Here is a 19,824-nt window from a genome sequence, read left to right as displayed (position 1 = left end):
CTGCTTGTCTTCAGGCTTGCCAATCCCTACCTTGGCCAACAAGGTCCACAGATATCCCCCCAATTGAGAATAGTTGGGGCTTTGTTGGCAGGGCCCTCCAACCATCTCGTGTTTTTGGCGATCTAACCTGTCAATTGGACAGAATTCGGAATAATATTCATCAGGAGGACATAAGGGGCAGGGGTGGACCAACGGGATATTGACTTGCTCAATTTGTGATCTATTTCTTTTTTTTTTTAAATTGTCATTTGTTGATCTGTATATGTACTCAAAATGGTTCAAGTGGCTCTGAGTACTATGGGACTTAACTTCTGAGGTCATCAGTCTTCTAGCACTTAGAACTACTTAAACCTAACTAACTTAAGGACATCACACGCATCCATGCAGGGTTCGAACCTGCGACCATAGCGGTCACGCGGTTCCAGACTGTAGCGCCTAGAACCGCTCGGCCACTCCGGCCGGCGAACATATACTCACATCTACTGATTTCTGTCACATTTGGGTAATTCCTCCGCAGGGCATCGTTCCTTTTTTTGTCTTTGAATCAGCGTTAACATTAGTGTCTGGTAAACTGTTTGCAAAAATTAAGATTAGTTAGTTAGCTGTATCACTAAATTACAAACATCATCTAGCTGTCAAGTTTTAACAATTGTCTCCCATAAGTTCACCAGTGTAAAATTGATGTAAGTACCTGTCTTTGTCCTCGAGAGTTGGGAGTCTGTCAGCACCAACTGCTTCTTTTATCTCTTTGTGCACTCGTTCCTGGACATCAGGATGTCGTAACATCATAAGGAATGCAAATCTAAGAGAGTTGCTTGTCGTTTCCGCACCAGCAGTAAACATATCGTAGCACAGCATGAGAAGCTGGCTCTCTAGAAAACAAAGAAAAACACTACAAACGGACAGCGAAAATCTCTTTTTCGCCTATGCATACCCATTAATGTGTGTGAGTTTGGATTCAAGGGAAGCAGGGAGTGAAACAACAACAACACTTATGAAAATAAGCTAAATAATTTTACTGCAAAATAAAATCGGGACGGTAAAAAAAAGTAAAGGGAGACTAGTCGAAAGTGAACATCTTCTTTGCAAATCTGCGAAATCAAAATCTGCTTCTGGGTAGCGCTCAGTGTTGCTTCAGCCAACGCACTGCAACATGCTCTGATCTATTTTGAAACGTTACCCACGAAACGCTCGAGACCAGTGATGAATACAGCCGCTTTCCTCCAGGGGAGAGGGAGGGCAGGGGGGGGGGGGGGGGGGGGGATATTACTCTTGACGGGGGAGGGAGGGGGGAAAGTTTACAGCCTTCAGATTTTATTCATAGCATACTAAAAAACTTACAGTGGTACTATATGTAAAGATTTCCTTAATTTCTGATATTTGTTTAAATCATGTGTGAGCAATAAGCAGGTGTAGCCAAAATTAATTATTTATCTTGTAGAATAAAATAATGGTAATCAATAAAACAACACTAATGCACGCAACAAAGTAGGCCTACATTTACAAATGAATGGATCGTTCTTTACGGTATATCTGATCATGACGTCATCAATGAAAATTTCTGTAGGTTTCTCAACCCCAGTACATTTGCTAACATATACTGATGAACCAAAACATTATGACCACCTACTTAAAAGAACGTTGGTCCATTTCTAGAATGAAATTCAGCAGTGATTCTGCGTGCCTTGGATTCTACAAGAACTTCGTAAGTAGGCTGTTTAGGTTTTAATATTGGTGACGCCACGTAGCGCTCTATATGAAAATCACTGGCTGTGCTGTGTGCAGTCTGTGGCTGGTTTGCATTGTTGTTGGCTATTGTAGTGTTGGGCAGTTGGCTGTTAACAGCGCGTAGCGTTGGGCAGTTATATATATATATATAATGACTTTTGAACACTATTAAGGTAAATACATTGTTTGTTCTCTATCAAAATCTTTCATTTGCTATCTATGCCTGTCAGTAGTTAGTGCCTTCAGTAGTTTGAATCTTTTATTTAGCTGGCAGTAGTGGCGCTCGCTGTATTGCAGTAGCTTGAGTAACGAAGATTTTTGTGAGGTAAGTGATTTGTGAAAGGTATAGGTTAATGTTAGTCAGGGCCATTCTTTTGTAGGGATTATTGAAAGTCAGATTCCGTTGCGCTAAAAATATTGTGTGTCAGCTTAAGCACAGTCATGTATAATTTTTCTAAGGGGATGTTTTATATGTCGACCCTTAGCTGAGGATACCCCACTGAAATCTTCTGATTTTTTCTTGTAGTTTGTATAATTAGTGTAGCTTTTGTTTATTGCTAGCGCGTAATTGTAGAGAGAATCTCCTTTTTAGTTGCAGTATTTCATTGTTGTACAGTAAAACAGTTGTGGCATGCAGGTAGATTTGCACCAAGTATTTCGCAGCTGCACTAGCAATTAACGAGATATTATTTTCAATGCTATTTTAATGTGTTTTCTTATTTTGCTCTTCAAATTGTGCTTTTCTGTGCTGTCGTGTGAAATATTGTGACAATAATGGTGTGTGAAAAACGTAATACTAGGCTCCAAAGTAAACTGAGAAATGACAGTGAAGACGAAAGCTGTGTGTTAGCGCCACCGGGTAATGAATTAACTAATGTTCAAAGTAGTAATTTGGTAGCTGTGCGTAGGGAAATGGAGCGGGCTGCAAATAATGGTGTAGGCAGTGAAACAATTAGTGAACAGGGAAGCATCATCGATCGATCGGTCGGCAACAGCTCGCCTCAGGAATCCGAAATGACAGGACACAATCTTGCAAATACCGTAGATTGAGGTTTTGCGTCCTCACCGTTTTCTCAAATAAGTCAAGACATATTTTCTACTTTTCAAAATGCGAATATTACCGGTTAAAATGCAGTGCCAAATAGCACTGAGGAACATTTTTCAGACACCAGTGCATTGTTATTACAGTTAATGCAACAAATGGGACAAAGGCTACCAAAGTTAGACACGATGGAACAAAATCTTCAAAAGTTAGACACAATGGAACAAAATCTTCAAAAGTTAGACACAATGGAACAAAATCTTCGAAAGTTAGACACAATGGAACAACACCAGAGACAAACACAGCAACACTTAGACGCAATGGAATAAAATCTTCAAAAGTTAGACACCACGCTTGAACAAACACGTGAAGATTTAACTACTGAATTACATAACATCGAATCGAAATGTCAAAAAGTCTGTAATGACGTAAAAACACAAATTTGTGAGCATTTCCAACCTATTTTTTTTGCGGCATGAAAATATATTACAGAATCACGAAGCAGCCATAAAAGAACTGCAAACTATTGTCCATGAAAATCATGAGATCTTGCAAGCTACAACTGACTCAGTTGCATCTACCGATTCGGTTACGCAACTTGCAAAAACTCTGGAAAACTTGAAGGACACATTAGATACGATTTCAACACAAATGGACGATTTCAACACAAATGAAACTTGGTTCAGAAAAACACACTGAGGAAATAAGTTCACTATCGGAGAAAGTAGCCGAACTTTCGAACCAGTTTACTAATTTATCTACAAAGGCGGATGATGATCTGAATGACACAGGACCTGTCGCCTTCACTGACACAGAAGAGTATGAACAAATTAAGAAACTCAAACAAAATCAGAATCAAATTAATACGCAACACAAAAGAGAAATCCGAGAAGTACAAGATCAGTTGGCACAAGTAATATAAAAATTACATATTTCAGAGGACACTCGCGCTCCAACACGGGAAGAGGGACTTAGAAACACGGAAAAGCCACAAAATAATAACACAGGGCATTTCGGAAATTATGAAAGAAATTGGCAAGGTGCACCGAATTTTGAGATGGAACCGCCGACACGACGTAACATTGACCAATATGCGACTCGCTGACACGATGATTTTGACTATAAGCTGTTCATTACTACACGTAAATTCAAAACATTTAAGAATTCTGACTACGACATTCATCCACAAGTGTAGCTTCATCAATTTTCTCATTGTTTTCCTCCCAACTGGTCATTAGAGCACAGATTAGAATTTATGTGTGGCTACTTAGAGAATGAACCAGCTGTAAGAATGCGATCGGTCATTCACGATTGCCACAGTGAAGGAGAATTTTATCATGCCTTCCTCTCAACATATTGGTCTCAAGCCACACAAGACCGAGTAAAACATAGCATCATAATGATGAAACATTTCGAACAATCTGAATTGTCCAGTCTTGTGAAATATTTTGAAGACATGTTGCACAAGAATCAGTACCTGTCAAACCCTTACAGCCCCTCACAACTCATCCACATTTGCTTAATCAAATTGCCTGAACATTTACGACATACTATTTTGGCAGGACGTTGCAAAGACGACATTGAAGCTTTTCAGGGACTGTTACAAGAACTGGAAATTGACACTGACAATCACGGAACGCGAAAACAGGAGCACAACAATTACAGGTCACATCCGTCACAATTCCGCGATCACAGAAATAATAAATGGACATGACAAGGCTATTCTTGCAACGTAAATCGTGACCAAAACAGACACCACCCTTATGACAACCGTTGGCAGAGTAGTAATAATTACAGGGAAAGATCACCTCTCTGTGGTAATGACTATCACAGAGTCAATCAGAGAAACAGACAATATGGGTACCAAAATAATTATTATCAAGGGAGACAGAATAACTTCAGATGGAATGGTCCAGCGCGCAGTTAAGATTCAGGGAGAAATTCTCCACCACGTGACCGACAAGAAAGAAACTATGGAAACTACTGACAAAACGACAGACCTGAATTGCATCAGAACTGGCGGGATTCAAACAGGGCAGGACCCTCTCGACAAGGTGAATTTGTGGAAGTTAGGTCTCCTAATCCCAATAACGACGCACGCCAACAAAGAGACAATAGGCAATGACCCATACCGCTGGCAGCCACAAAAAGTACTTATGAAACTGACGACGCAGCTGCCGTAGCTAGTAATTACGTAAAAATGGTAGACATTAGGGACATCTTACTCCAGGAACACGACGTAAAACATAACATCCTGTGATTCACATTACAGTAAATGACGTAAAATTTATGGCAGTACTTGACGAGGGCTAGTAGAAACCCTTGGGTAACAGAAGAAATATTGAATTTAATTGATGAAAGGAGAAAATATAAAAATGCAGTAAATGAAGCAGGCAAAAAGGAATACAAGCGACTCAAAAATAAGATCGACAGGAAGCGCAAAATGGCTAAGCAGGTATGGCTAGAGGACAGATGTAAGGATGTAGAGGCTTATTTCACTAGGGGTAAGATAGATACTGCTTACAGGAAAATTAGAGAGACCTTTGGAGAAAGGAGAACCACATGCATGAATATCAAGAGCTTTGATGGAAACCCAGTTCTAAGCAAAGAAGGGAAAGCAGAAAGGTGGAAGGAGTATATACAGGTCTGTACAAGGGCGACGTACTTGAGGACAATATTACGGAAATGGAAAAGGAGGTAGATGAAGATGAAATGGGAGATACGATACTGCGTGAAGAGTTTGACAAAGCACTGAAAGACCTGAGTCGAAACAAGGCCCCTGGAGTAGACAACTGACAGCCTTGGGAGAGCCAGTCCTGACAAAACTCTACCATCTGGTGAGCAAGATGTATGAGACAGACGAAATACCCTCAGACTTCAAGAAGAAGATAATAATTCCAATCCCAAAGGAAGCAGGTGTTGACAGATGTGAAAATTACCGAACTATCAGTTTAATAAGTCACGGCTGCCAAATACTAACGCGAATTCTTTACAGACGAATGGAAAATCTGATAGAAGCCGACCTCAGGGAAGATCAGTTTGGATTCCATAGAAATGCTGGAACACGTGAGGCAATGCTAACCCTACGACTTACCTTAGAAGAAAGATTAAGGAAAGGAAAACCTACGTTTCTAGCATTTGCAGACTTGGAGAAAGCCTTTGACAATGTTGATTGGAATACTCTCTTTCAAATTCTGAAGGTGGCAGGGGTAAAATACAGGGAGCGAAAGGCTATTTACAATTTGTACAGAAACCGATGGCAGTTATGAGAGTCGAGGGGATTGAAAGGGAAGCAGTGGTTGGGAAGGGAGTGAGACAGGGTTGTAGCCTATCCCCGATGTTATTCAATCTGTATATTGAGCAAGCAGCGGAGGAAATAAAAGAAAAATTCGGAGTAGGTATTAAAATCCATGGAGCAGAAATAAAAACCTTGAGGTTCGCCGATGACATTGTAGTTCTATCAGAGACAGCACAGGACTTGGAAGAGACGTTGAACGGAATGGACAGTGTCTTGATAGGAGGGTATAAGATGAACATCAACAACAGCAAAACGAGGATAATGGAATGTAGTCGAATTAAGTCGGGTGATACTGAGGGAATTAGATTAGGAAATGAGACACTTAAAGTAGTAGATGTGTTTTGCTATTTGGGGAGGAAAATAACTGATGATGGTAGAAGTAGAGAGGATATAAAATGTAGACTCGCAATGGCAAGGAAAGCGTTTCTGAAGAAGAAAAATTTGTTAACATCGAGTATAGATTTAAATGCCAGGAAGTCGTTTCTGGAAGTATTTGTATGGAGTGTAGCCATGTATGGAAGTGAAACGTGGACAATAAATAGTTTCGACAAGAAGAGAATAGAAGCTTTCGAAATGTGGTGCTACAGAAGAATGCTGAAGATTAGATGGGTAGATCACATAACTAATGAGGAGGTATTGAATAGAATTGGGGAGAAGAGGAGCTTGTGGCATAACTTGACTATAAGAAGGGATCGGTTGGTACGACATGTTCTGAGACATCGAGGGATCACCAATTTAGTATTGGAGGGCAGCGTGGAGGGTAAAAATCGTAGAGGGAGACGAAGAGATGAATACACTAAGCAGATTCAGAAGGATGTAGGCTGCAGTAGGTACTGGGAGATGAAGCTTGCACAGGATAGAGTAGCATGGAGAGCTGCATCAAACCAGTCTCTGGACTGAAGACCACAACAACAACAACAACTTGACTCTGGCAGTCCCAGTTCAGTAATTAATGAAACAGCTTTTAGCAAATGCAACAAATCGAACGATTGCCCCACACTTCTTTTACGTAAGATTAAATTACAAGGTGCAATTTTTGGAAAAAGTGTAGATGTACGCAAACAAGCCAACTTAGAATTCTTTTGTCAAAGCCACAGCTTCTCTATGAACTTTCTTATTGTTCCATTATTGTCGACGGAAATTATATTGGGAGTAGCCTTTTTGAATAAATACTAAGCAATCTTAAACTTTCACGATGCTGAAATAAGTTTAGAGAAAGAAGGTAAGTCAATAGCTTTGAAATTTGGCTCTCAAACCATGACGAGGAAATTAATCGGCTTTACTTTCTGTTAGACAACAGTTCGGAATTTTCTACGGAAATAGACACTAACAATCACTCTGCAAGTACTGACAGGGATGATGTCGACGGCATATTTGATACTAATGAGTTAATTCAGAATGAAATTCAAACAATTGAGAATTGTAATGACACTGATAGGCAGGACCTTTTTGAGATTTTACAAGCACATTCCACAGTATTTAATCACAAAACAGGAACAATCAAGTGACTTCAATACCAATTTAGTGTTCGTGAACATACTAAATTTTGTATTAGACCATACGTAATTCCAGCACTTTATAGGGACCATGTTAGAACAGAAAAACAATCTATGCTTGACGAGGGCATTATTGAGCCTGCAGTAAGCTCATACAACAATCCATCACATGTTGTTGAGAAGAAAAATGGATCGATCAGGCTTGTCTTAGATTCGAGACAAATCAATACTATCATCATTCCTGAAACAGACAAGCCGCAAACGATGGAAGAACTTCTTCAAAATTTTAATGGTGTAAAAGTGTTGTCTTCTATTGACCTCAGATCCAGTTTTTATCTGATCTAACTTCATCCAGAATGTAGAAAATACACAGCTTTTCTTTGTTTCGGCGTTTGTTATCAATTTCGGAAACTTCCTTTTGGTTTGAACATTTGTTTGGCAGCGTTCATTCGCGGGCTAAATTCCATATTACCTGATTTCTTAAAACGTCACATCACCTTATATGTGGATGATATTCTAATAGCAGAAGCCTCATGGGAACAACATAATCGCATCCTCAACAGTTTGTTACGTGTTTTTGCAGAATCTGGAATTACAGTTAACTTCGAAAAGTCTGAATTCGGTAGGTCAAAGGTGAGGTTTTTGGGACATATTATTTCTTCTGAAGGCATTCATCCGGATCCTGAAAAGTTAGAAGCAATCAGTCATTCCAGTTTCATCCACAAAAAAACAAGTCCGCAGTTTTCTAGGTCTCGTAAATTTTTACCGTCGTTTTCTGAATATGCAAATTCTAGTTACACCAAAACTTTGTTCTCTCACTGGAAAAAATACTTTTTGGAACTGGGACGAACAAGCACAGTTGGAATTCAATTCTTTGAAAGAATCGCTACTTAATGCGCCAACACTAACTCATCCAGATCTGTCACAATATTTCTGCCTTAGCACGGATTCTTCTAAAGTCGGTCTTGATGCCCATTTATTTCAAGAAGCCATAGAAAATGACACTACTGTTCAGAAAACCATTGCTTTTGCTAGCCGAATGCTAACAAAATCTGAAAAAAATTATTCCGTTACCGAATTAGAAGCTTTAGCTATCGTTTGGGCATTTAACAAATTCCGTTTATTTCTTTCTGGCAAGCACGTAAAAGTATACAGTGATCATCGTGCATTACAATTTCTTATGTCTTCAAAATTAAATCATGACAGGTTAAAACGTTGGGCATTGTTTCTGCAAGAATTCCACTTCGTAATAGTCTACGTTCCCGGCAAGGAGAACATTGTTGCGGACGCACTGTCACGCGCACCGGCTGGGCTTGAGAAAAGTAACAAAGAAGGCAATCTCGAGAAAAATTTCAGTATTCTTTACATTCAGAAAGTCGCATTTGAAAACTTCATCACCACATCTTTAAAGGACATTGCTCATGAACAAGATAAAGATCCGATTTGGAAAGACATCAAAAGTAAATGGCATGAAAAGACGCACACTCAGATTCGGCATTATTATCTGGTTAGAAACAACATACTCTTCAAACGCTGCACTGATGCTGACAAGCTATGGGTACTTTGCATTCCAGACGATTTTGTTAATAAGCTCATTTGGTACATTCATTTCAGCTACGCACATTTTGGTCCACGAAAATGTTATCTAATTCTTCGAACGATTTGTTATTTTAACAATATGGAAAAGAGAATTCGAAGAGTCTTGTCTATTTTTAAACTTTGTCAAAAGGCGAAACCATCTACTATCTCACATCGTGCTCCGTTGTTTCCTATCATTCCTTCTAAATTAAAAGAATTTGCTGCTGTCGATCTCTTGGGTCAGAACATCGAATGGATTTTCGTACGTTCTAGTCGCTGTTGAACTTACTTCAAAATTTGTTTCTTTCACTCCGTTACGTAAAGCCACTGGACGGTCTGTATCCAACGCCTTTGCTAAAAATTTCTTACGTGAAGTTGGACACGTTAGTAAAGTCATTTCAGATAACGGACCGCAATTCAGATCTGGTGTTTGGTCACACATGCTTCGGAACCATAAAATCAAACCCGTTTTAATTTCATTGCACTAACCACATTGTAACCCATCTGAATGGATTATGAAAGAAATCAATAAGCTTTGCAGCCTTTATTGTCACAGAAAGCATCAGCATTGGGACAGATATTTACATTTATTTCAAAACATGTTGAATGAAATGCCTCATGACTCCACTGCTTTACCACCTATTCTTGTACTGAAGAATGAAGAACCACCGAACAGAATCAGAGAGCTGGTACCTTTTCCGAATATACTTAAACTTCGACACAAAGACATAACTGATTTGGCTATTAAAAATATAAATTCTGAGCAGACAAAAGGAGAAAACTACACGACAAAGCAAATGCAAAGAAATTATATATTGGTCAGAAAGTTCTCATTAAAGCTCATTCATTGTCATATAAGAAGAAACACTTGAGTCACAAATTCTTTCTGATTTACAATGGGCCATACAGAATCCGACGTTTACCACGTGATAATTGCGTTGAAGTTGAAACTCTGCGTACTAGGAAGAGTAAAGGTTTACACCACATTTCACATGTAAAACCGTTTATTGAAAGATAATATGCTTTTTAACTTTGTCTTTGCCATAAAACTTTTCACTTCACGTTTCTAGTACTCTTTGTCACACTTAGAAACTGTTAACATGCAACTATGTTTTAAAATAAAGTATCCAGTCTAGAACCTAGGGAACATATTTAGACAGTAATTACGAATGCATTGTTATGTTGAACAGACGACACAGTGTTATTGTGTGTTTACATTCTTGCTTGTTGGTTGCACGATTACGTAACGACTATAAGGCTTACATACTTAGAACATATACAGGTACTGCTAATTAGATTTTAATGCAACATTTTGGTTTACTTGAAAATACACTCTTTATTTGAAGTACTTTCTGTGGGATTAAAGATGACTTAGCATTTGGTTTCTTTGACAGCTACACGATTATATCACGGCGCTACTAATGTGTGACACAATTTACATTGTTGCTTTGGCAGTGTATCTGTTTTTTTGAATTCTTCTGAAAAGTAAAACACGTTTTAGTAATAACTTTTGTGGTATAGCTACAATGTGACAGCCTTTTTCGTAGCGCAAAAATACGTTACAGTAGAGTACTTTCTTGATCACGGTAATGTACATAATAACTACGATATCTATACGCATAGCATTTCACTTTTGTTTATCATGAGGTAAGTACATTGACTTCTGCAGAACTTAGCTTTCGGAGGACGATAACTACGACACTTCAACAGAATTATCTCATAGCAATACGCACATTTAGCGCTAAAGGACACGTGTTTGAGTGATTAATTTTGTACTTAAAACATTTATTTTTATAGATTTTTGAATTACAATGATACAAAGGTTTTCCGTGATACATTTCATTTCATTGCTGTAATCTGTAACACCTGAGGCAGGGGGTACACGCTTACTTTGTGTACCATGTGTGTGGCAAGCACAAGGAGCCCTAGCTAATATGGTATTTGCTTATACAACTTTACACATCGGTACCATATTTCTCCAACACAGAATTACAGAGCTACCTGATTATTTAACAGAGACACAAACATTTTTTTACATCAGTGACAGATGTTTACGCAATTACGGAGTTGGATAACTTCACACTTATGAAACAGTATTTTGTATGTACTTTGTGAACTCTTCATATTTTTTCAGAACCATTGTGATACTATGAGAGTTGTGAATGATGTATTTGTTATGAGATCATGATTTTTAAAGTACATTTGAGGTAGATGACACTATTGAAATGAGCAGAGATTATTTTTTAGGGTTTGGAATTATTGCAGAAAGCTACGACATTTTTGAGATTTGGCTGAGGTTTTATGATGGTACTATTACGATGACAATGTGTATTATGCTGTTGAGGTATATTTATGATCAATAAGCTGATGCTATATGAGGAAATTGATTATGCTATGTATTTGTTATGATGAAATATTGAAGTGTCGACGAATATGTATATAGGTAATAAGGTAAGGAATAATGAGTAGTGGTTAGGCACACTGATTTGATTTGAAAAAAAGGATGTTGGAAACCAAGAATCGTACTTTAAGAGTTATGAAATGTGTGTAAATGCGTGAATGTATCACAATGCCGGCGAAAATTTTTTGGACACTGTTATATGTATAGGATTTTGTTTCTACACATTTCTACTGTAATTTCTCGACTTGTGAAATTTTATTTGTATCAAACTGTCACTGTAGCGGAAACTTCTGTTGTAAATTTCGGTAAGAAAGCTAAGTGACCTCGACGTAATGCGTCGTTGACGCCCAGCTGTGCGTCGCCTGGAGAAGAAGCCATTAAGTGGAGAAAAAAGAGGCCATAAACCTCGATATTGACAGTTCTTTGTAGAAAGCATCGCAAATACGACACACTCAAACTTGAAAACATGATTAAACTGTAGAGTTCTTAATTTATGATATTTACTGAAATGAAATGATGAGAAACATTTCACGTCTATTATCTTGCTAGTCGAAAGATTGTTTACAGCATTATGAAATGCCATATGGCTAGTGAATGACGTTTCACGCCTTGCTTTGCCTATTTTGTTTAATATCTAGTTTCTAGCTGCACTGCAGCATTGGTTAAAATAAAATTTTATAGATGTACTAATATAAATATTTATGCCTACAGATCCAGGAAATAATAAATTTATGATTTACTTAAAAAAAAACAAAAAAAAAAAAACAAAACGAAGGAGCACAAAATGAAATTTCCCTCCACAGGAATTGCATACAGAATTTTCTTTTCAAGTACGTGGTAATTTCTTTTGTAGAATAAGTTGTAGTGCACCACTTTAATTAGATAGACATTAAGATGTGAATATACATTTCCCTTATGTGCATTGTTGTCTTAAGTGTAAGGAGGGCCTGACGGACTGTCAGGCGCACCAGACCGAAGATGGAACACCCAGAAGTGGGACTGGTGGGCGCGGACCGCAGAGGGAACATCCAGAGCCGCAGCGGACGGAAAACGGAGCGGCAACGCTCCAACAGCTCGTGGTGAGCGGGCGCGGACCGCAGGGGGAACGCTTAGTACCCCAGACCGTAGATGAAACCCCCAGGAGCAGGTTTGGTGGGCGCGGACCGCAGAGGGAACACCTAGAACCGCAGCGGACGGAAAACGGAGCAGCAACGCTCAAGCAGGTCGCAGGGAATGGGCGCGGACCACAGAGGAAGCGCCTGCAGCCGTTGGTGGAGGGGGAAGGCCATAGGCATAAATACTGGACCAGGTCCACTCGAGGAGCAGTCTCAGGTCGCACCTGATGAAGTTTACGAGCTACATGACCGAAATATCGTGCAAGTACGACGCTGATATCCGGCAGAACACCCGACAACCCAAGATGTCATTAGATCGCCGGGAAAGCCTGAAGAGTTACACTGATGTACATGTTTATTTCCATTCTTTTGTAAAGCCTGTTTTACTACAAATGTTATCTGTATTGTTATGTTCTTTAATGATGTATTTTGTACCTTTGTTATTGTATTCTTATGTTATAAAACTGTAATTGACACCAGTTCATCAAATTAAGTAACTTGTAAGTTACATTTCACTGCATATGTTTCTGTTGGTCATAGTATGTGGACAATATGTGAGAAGTAGGAACTGTTAGTGTTTGCATGTGTGTTGATAATTCAGCAAGAGACTGGTTAACAGCATTGCTGGTTCTAAGGATAATTCCAAAAACTTTGTGAGTGCATAAGTGGTGGTTTATTGACTTGCTATATAGTACAAGACTCTTCGATGGTGATTGTGCACCTGCACAGTCGCAACACATGGCTGCTGGCCGTCTCTACAAGGACTGAAGTGGGTCTGCACCTTCGATGATCCACCAATAACATTATTTCTACAAGGACTGCAGTGGGTCTACACTTCTGGTGGCCCACCAACACCATAATCTCTACCAGGACTGCAGTGGGCCTGCTCTGTGATGACCTACCTACCAATATTCTTCGAAACTTCGACTGATTCTGCTGTGGGTTTGCTCTGTTGTGGCCCATTACCTGTCTGCTCGACAAGAGTCAGCACTGTCTTTCCGTATGAAGGACAACACTACTTCTTCGAGACTGCATGGAAATCCACTACTTCCGTGTGCATTTTCTTTTACTGCTCCAACTTTGAGAAAAACGCTACAATTTTACTGTGATGAATGATCAGGACTGTCTTTATGGACTGTGAGAAAATTTTACCGTTTGATCAACATTGTATCAATAAGTGTGTGCATTTTATTTCTTTGTTATTGTAATTATAAAAAATTTCTTCAAATCTGTATTGGCCACTGCCCAAAACAATTTGTAAAATTTTTTGTGGGGAGCATGGGGGCTATGCAAGTAGGCTGTTTAGGTTTTTATATTGGTAACGCCACATAGCGCTCTGTATGAAAATCACTGGCTGTGCAGTCTGTGGCTGGTTTGCATTGTTGTTGGCTATTGTAGTGTTGGGCATTTGGCTGTTAACAGCACGTGCCGTTGGGCAGTTGCAGGTGAGCCGTCAGCGGTGGTGGGTGTGGGGAGTGAGATGGCGGAGTTTTGAGAGCGGACGATCTCGACAGAGACAGTAAATTTGTAAGACTGGATATCATGAACTGATATATATATATATATATATATATATATATATATATAATGACTTTTGACACTATTAAGGTAAATACATTGTTTGTTCTCTATCAAAATCTTTCATTTACTAACTACGCCAATCAGTAGTTAGTGACTTCAGTAGTTTGAATCTTTTATTTAGCTGGCAGTAGTGGCGCTCGCTGTATTGCAGTAGCTTGAGTAACGAAGATTTTTGTGAGGTAAGTGATTTGTGAAAGTTATAGGTTAGTGTTAGTCAGGGCCATTCTTTTGTAGGGATTATTGAAAGTCAGATTCCGTTGCACTAAAAATATTGTGTGTCAGTTTAAGCACATTCATGTATAATTTTTCTAAGGGGACGTTTTAACTTTATAGGTTTCTATACTTGATAGGTTTCCAGATGTTTGTGGCTCCAGATGCCTACGAGCAGGTCACACACTTCATGTAATTTACGGGCTGTTGGTTTGTGGGCGTCGAGCTGGCGCCCGATGGCATTCCATTTGGGTTTCATTGGATTCAGATAAGTCGAATTAGATGACAAAGACATCAACGTGAGTTCACTATCATGCTCCTGAAACCATATCAGCATGATTATTGCTTTTTGACACAGATAGTTATCCTGCTGGAAGATCCCATTGCTGTTGAGGAAGACATTAAGGATATGGGGTTAAGGTGGTCACTAATAATGTTCACTTAGTTCACAGCTGTCATGGTGCCTTCGATTACTACCGCAGCGCCCATGGAAGCCCAGATGAATGTCCGCATAACATAATACTGCTCTCAAAGGCCTGCGTCCATGGTGCGCTGCATGTTTCGAGCAACCGTTCGCCTGGATGAAGGCGTATCTGGACTCGACCATCGACCTGGTTTAAAAATAAATGGGACTCATCCGACCAGGCGACACGATTTCATTGATCCACAGTTCAATGTTGATAATCCTGTGCACATTGTAATTATAACTGACTATATTACTGGGTAAACATAGGAACACGTAGGGGTCCTGTGCTGCGGAACACCATGTTCAACACTGTTCACTGAACGGTGTACTCCAAAACACTTGTGCTTGCACCAGCACAATTTTCTGTCATCAGATCTGCCACAGATCACCTCCCGTCCTGCTTTAGAGAGCGGTCAATCTCTGATCCCTATGTTCTGTGATGGAGTACGGATGATGAGGTCTGGACGTCAAACTTCTTGTAGCCTACTCGTGGTTTCAGCATTCTTCAACCACTTTACATAGACACTCACCACAGCAACACGCGCACAGCTTCGCCGTTTCCGAGATGCTCGCTCCCAGGCACTGGGCGACAACACCTGGCTTTTGTTAAAGTCGCTTAAGTCGGCGGGTTTTCGCATTTTCGCTATTTATTGTCGGCAGAATGATTCCCCATTCGTCTCTCCTCCGCTCACATACTTGTCTTGTCGCGTCATGTGCCCTCTACGCGACCAGGCAGCATACAACCTCGCAGTGGGCAGTGGTCATAATGTTTTGGCTCATTAGCGTATGTGGACCTTTCACTCTGCAATTAACCCTGTTTTCAAGATTAATGTAGCTTTTTTTTACTATCTTACGAGTTAGAGATTCCTATTTTGTTGTGTGGGGGTGTTCTTCAATACTAAGGAAATACACACTCGAACTTAGGAAGATATTATTTCGCGATTAAAATTTGGAGCGTTTAATCTCTGTAATTTACAGTTTTAAAGTGCAAAGGCTTTAGCACGCATCTCTGAAATGGCGTGCTTTTATAGCTTTCCGTTACTTCCAGTAGCTTTTCTAAACTGAGTGAAAGGTACAGAAATGAATACTCATCGTGCTTCTTGCAGATTTTCGACACTATTTTTAAATACATATAACACAATTTGCACACCGATAGTGGTCAAAATTGTAACTTCTTTATATGGTAAGATGGCATTATCTTGTATATGTGTATAATCAATTTAAATACAAGATTCTTAAACTTTGTATGTCACTTGATTATTTTTATTACGGTAAAAGGAAAGGTAGCTCAAGATATCTTTAGCCTCCCCTCCTTGAGGTTTTTCTGTATCCGCCACTGGTAAGTAGTAGTAAAACTTTTGTTCGAAAACTGAGGAAGAATAACTGAAGATTCAGTAAGCAATTCACCTTTACATTCTCTAGCATTTCTTTCCATAGACGCACACTCAGCTATGTCTTCTGCAGTACGCCTTCTTTTATTAGGATCGAAACAGTTTTTCGGCACTAACACTCTTTTTATATGAGGATTAATCATGTCACTCTTCCACAGTCTGACTTACTGTTAAAACAGCTGCATACAAGAAACTGAAATTCATTATAACTATGAAAACTTAGTACTGTCGAGCGTGTAGCAGGCGGCAGCCTTTGTATTTAGATGGAGCCTTTTTGCGCGAATCAGTACGTGCAGAGTTACGACGCTTTGTCCATTTTTAGTTCCAAATTTCGTAGACAGCGGCATCCTGCCTGTGCAGTTGAATTTTGAGAAAACAACGCTAGCTTTTAGTTGTTACGCTACAGGAGCCCAGACGATAATTTAAGTTCATTCATTATTTTGACTTTTAATGTTTTATACAATTAGCTATGAATTTCTCAGAGGGAATTTTTATCTTCCAGGAGGTATTTCCCCTTCTTGGAGCACCCCTTCAATTCATCACTGTTTGAGACGGTTGTGCTGTCATACAACAAAGGCTATCACGGCTGGGATCTTAGCTGTTGCTGATTCTTCCGGGTTGTATAATAGTCCAGAGATGCACTGGACATCTCCTGAGGTGCTCCTCGTTCTGCTGTGTCTTGCCAATCGATGAATCAGATAACGAAGAGCGACATAAAAACTGTGGGAAAGTTCGTAGTCGAGGATTACATGCAGTACTATCACACTGTAACACTTTACAGTCGCGACACTCACTAATGTGATAATTTCTACAGTCGGATAGAACCACACTAGCGCCTCTAACGGCAAGAAAGCCAGCCGTGAGATTAATGTCTGTTTCTCATTATTTTCTGCTTAGTTAAAGAAATAGTTACTACTTTTTGCATTCTAAGCGTTGTTAAATTATCAAGAGACTTTGGTCGTGAAATAAGAGTAAAAAGAGCAGTATCTCATTGTTTCGGTGACTTAAGCTACAACTTAATCGTGAAGAAATATTGTGTGTATAATTGCATCTCAGTCAGCTAAAAGCAGAAGAATATAAACACGTATTTTACGCATGAGAAACATATATTTTAGTTGTTGTATGTTCTTACTGTCAAAGGTACTTCCCTTGACACGTACCGATTTTGTACGGCGTCTAATGATTCGCATATTCTTGTACTTCACTTGACTTTCTGATACGCGAATATTTTTGTAAATGTAATTACATTTGCTTCAAAAGCGATTGCGTTGAAGAATCTTGCCGCATGTGAAATTGATTTCTTCTGTGTTGGGAAACAGTTTTGTTAGCTTTGACGTATTATTATCACGTATGTTTGGTTTTCCCCTCAGCTACAGTTGTGGTGGCTTGCTTGATACTTTAAATAAAGAAACAGTTTTATTAGCTTTGACGTATTATTATCACGTATGTTTGGTTTTCCCCTCAGCTACAGTTGTGGTGGCTTGCTTGATACTTTAAATAAAGAAGACATTGTATTCCATACAGTTTTCCTACTTTCCACATTCTCTAACTTGACTGGCAGTCTAGTGAACAAAACTTCTCGTTTTTGAGTAGATACACGACATCTTTCTGAACAAGGTCAAGTCTTATGCTGTTCACTCACTATTTTGTTGTTCTTAAGAGAAAACGACTTTCTTCAATAAATATATGTAGGCTACATGATCATCGTAAATAAACTGGCCTGTTATGAACCGTTTCAAATCTCCCAGGGTCCTTACGAAACCACAGAAAGACAGACGGATGTCATTCTTTAGATATTACCGATTTTCACGGTACTGCGTACGACCGCTATTGTAAAAACCGTGTTACATATCAATGTCAACAATACTATTCGCACTCATCCAATATCGTATTCAGAAGTGCAGCTTACTGTCCACTTGGAGCGCTTTGCGAGAATCTTACGTACGTGTTCTTTTGTTAGGCCATAAACGTGTGCAATGAAAAAGAAGCAAGGCATCCTATTGCCTACTGCGTATGTCAACGAAGTGAACGATTCTTGAAATGCCAGAGAAATGGAACTGCATAGAGGTATATTTCCATGCAGAATAGAGTTCTTGTTTTATTAAATTGTCAGTGCATCAGTCTCATCGTAATTTACACGTATTCATGCTTTGAAATCTTACCTATGATGCGTCATTCAACGTGTGGCCAATAATAGAAATTTACAGAGTAAAAGAGATTTAATTTTTGAAACATCTTCCAGCATTGTAGAATGCTATAAATTTGACTAAAGGAACGGTCTCAAACGCTTAAGACCCCATGAAATGGACATCTGCTTTAACATTTATGTAAGTACCTTTTTTAGTAATAATTGCTTAACCCCTGTGAGATGGAGTCCTACATTTCCAACAGTAGCCTATTTGTTTCTTTTCCCAGAATATTTCTCGCCAGTAATTCTGTCAGTTTTTCAGTAATAACCAAACGCAGGACAAAGGAATCTATGTTTACTTTGATCATCTGCTTGAACTTCTTTGTGAATTTCATTTTGAGATTTTCAAAGTATACAAGTCTGTGCCAAGCAGTGTGATATACTAATACTCAATTACTTAGTTTCATATCCTATGTATCATTTTCATTATAAAACTTAATAATACGGAACGAATCATTATATATTGACATCAATTTTTCTCGTAAATATGCGTCCATTCTGATCATTTTTTAGTTTTTACGTTTTTAAAAAAAATTAAAGACAGACATATGGTAGTCAGTAATTCCTGCCCATCACCATTTACACACCACGGTAGTAGATAGTCTTCTGCGGAATAAGAGGAGTTATCTAAGAGAAACGTTTTTAGTTCAGTTTCAAATTTTACTTTGCTGTGTGTCAGGCAGTAGCTCTGTCCACCATCGACACTCAGCATATTCTCCCCCACTCCTCCTCCCACCGACACGTTGCTCCCTCTTTGGCCTGTGTCCAGGTGCAAGTGCTAGCGGCATCTCTTCTGTTCCTCCACCTGCCACTCGAAATTATATCATTCTGGAATAACTCCTTCCTCTTCATGTTTCAGCTAAACCATGGGCGCTGTTTGGTAGTGTCAGAGACGACCGTCGACTGCGCACATCGAGAGACTATCAGACACCCTGCCAATATGACATCATATACATAGGGCGATGAAACCACTGGTAAAAGAAGAAACACTTCACTGCATCGTAGAAAGAAGGAAGGACGAAAATGTCTCGGAAATTCAGGAATAGAGAAGTACAAGTCATTTAGAAGCGAAATAAATAGGAAGCGCAGGGAAGCTAAGGCGAAAGGCTAAAAGAAAAATGTGAAGAAATTGAAAAATAAATGACTGTCAGGAGGACTGACATAGCATATAGAAAAGTAAAAACAACCATCGGCGAAATCAAAAGCAAGAGCGGTAGAATTAAGAGTGCAATGGGAATTCTACTCTTAAATGCAGAGGAGAGAGCGGATAGATGGAAAGAATACATTGAAGGTCTCTTGGAGAGGGAGGACTCGTTTGATGATGTGACAG

At 39.2% G+C, this 19,824-nt stretch overlaps 1 protein-coding gene across 1 annotated transcript in view; it reads right to left on the bottom strand.

Moving 5' to 3' along the window:
• Positions 1-642: 642 nt before the first annotated feature.
• LOC124613498 (methyl farnesoate epoxidase-like) overlaps positions 643-19,824 on the bottom strand; it is a 107,582-nt gene continuing 88,400 nt past the window's right edge. The window contains exon 6 of the mRNA XM_047142205.1: positions 643-872. Within this exon, the coding sequence (XP_046998161.1) occupies positions 643-872 (230 nt within the window). The remainder of the gene's footprint in view (positions 873-19,824) is intronic.

The sequence above is a fragment of the Schistocerca americana genome, chromosome 4 (genome assembly GCF_021461395.2).
Source record: "Schistocerca americana isolate TAMUIC-IGC-003095 chromosome 4, iqSchAmer2.1, whole genome shotgun sequence".
In the NCBI taxonomy this organism is placed as follows: domain Eukaryota; kingdom Metazoa; phylum Arthropoda; class Insecta; order Orthoptera; family Acrididae; genus Schistocerca; species Schistocerca americana.
The sequence above is the reverse complement of the archived record's forward strand: the minus strand, read 5'-3'. Positions and strand labels throughout refer to the sequence as shown.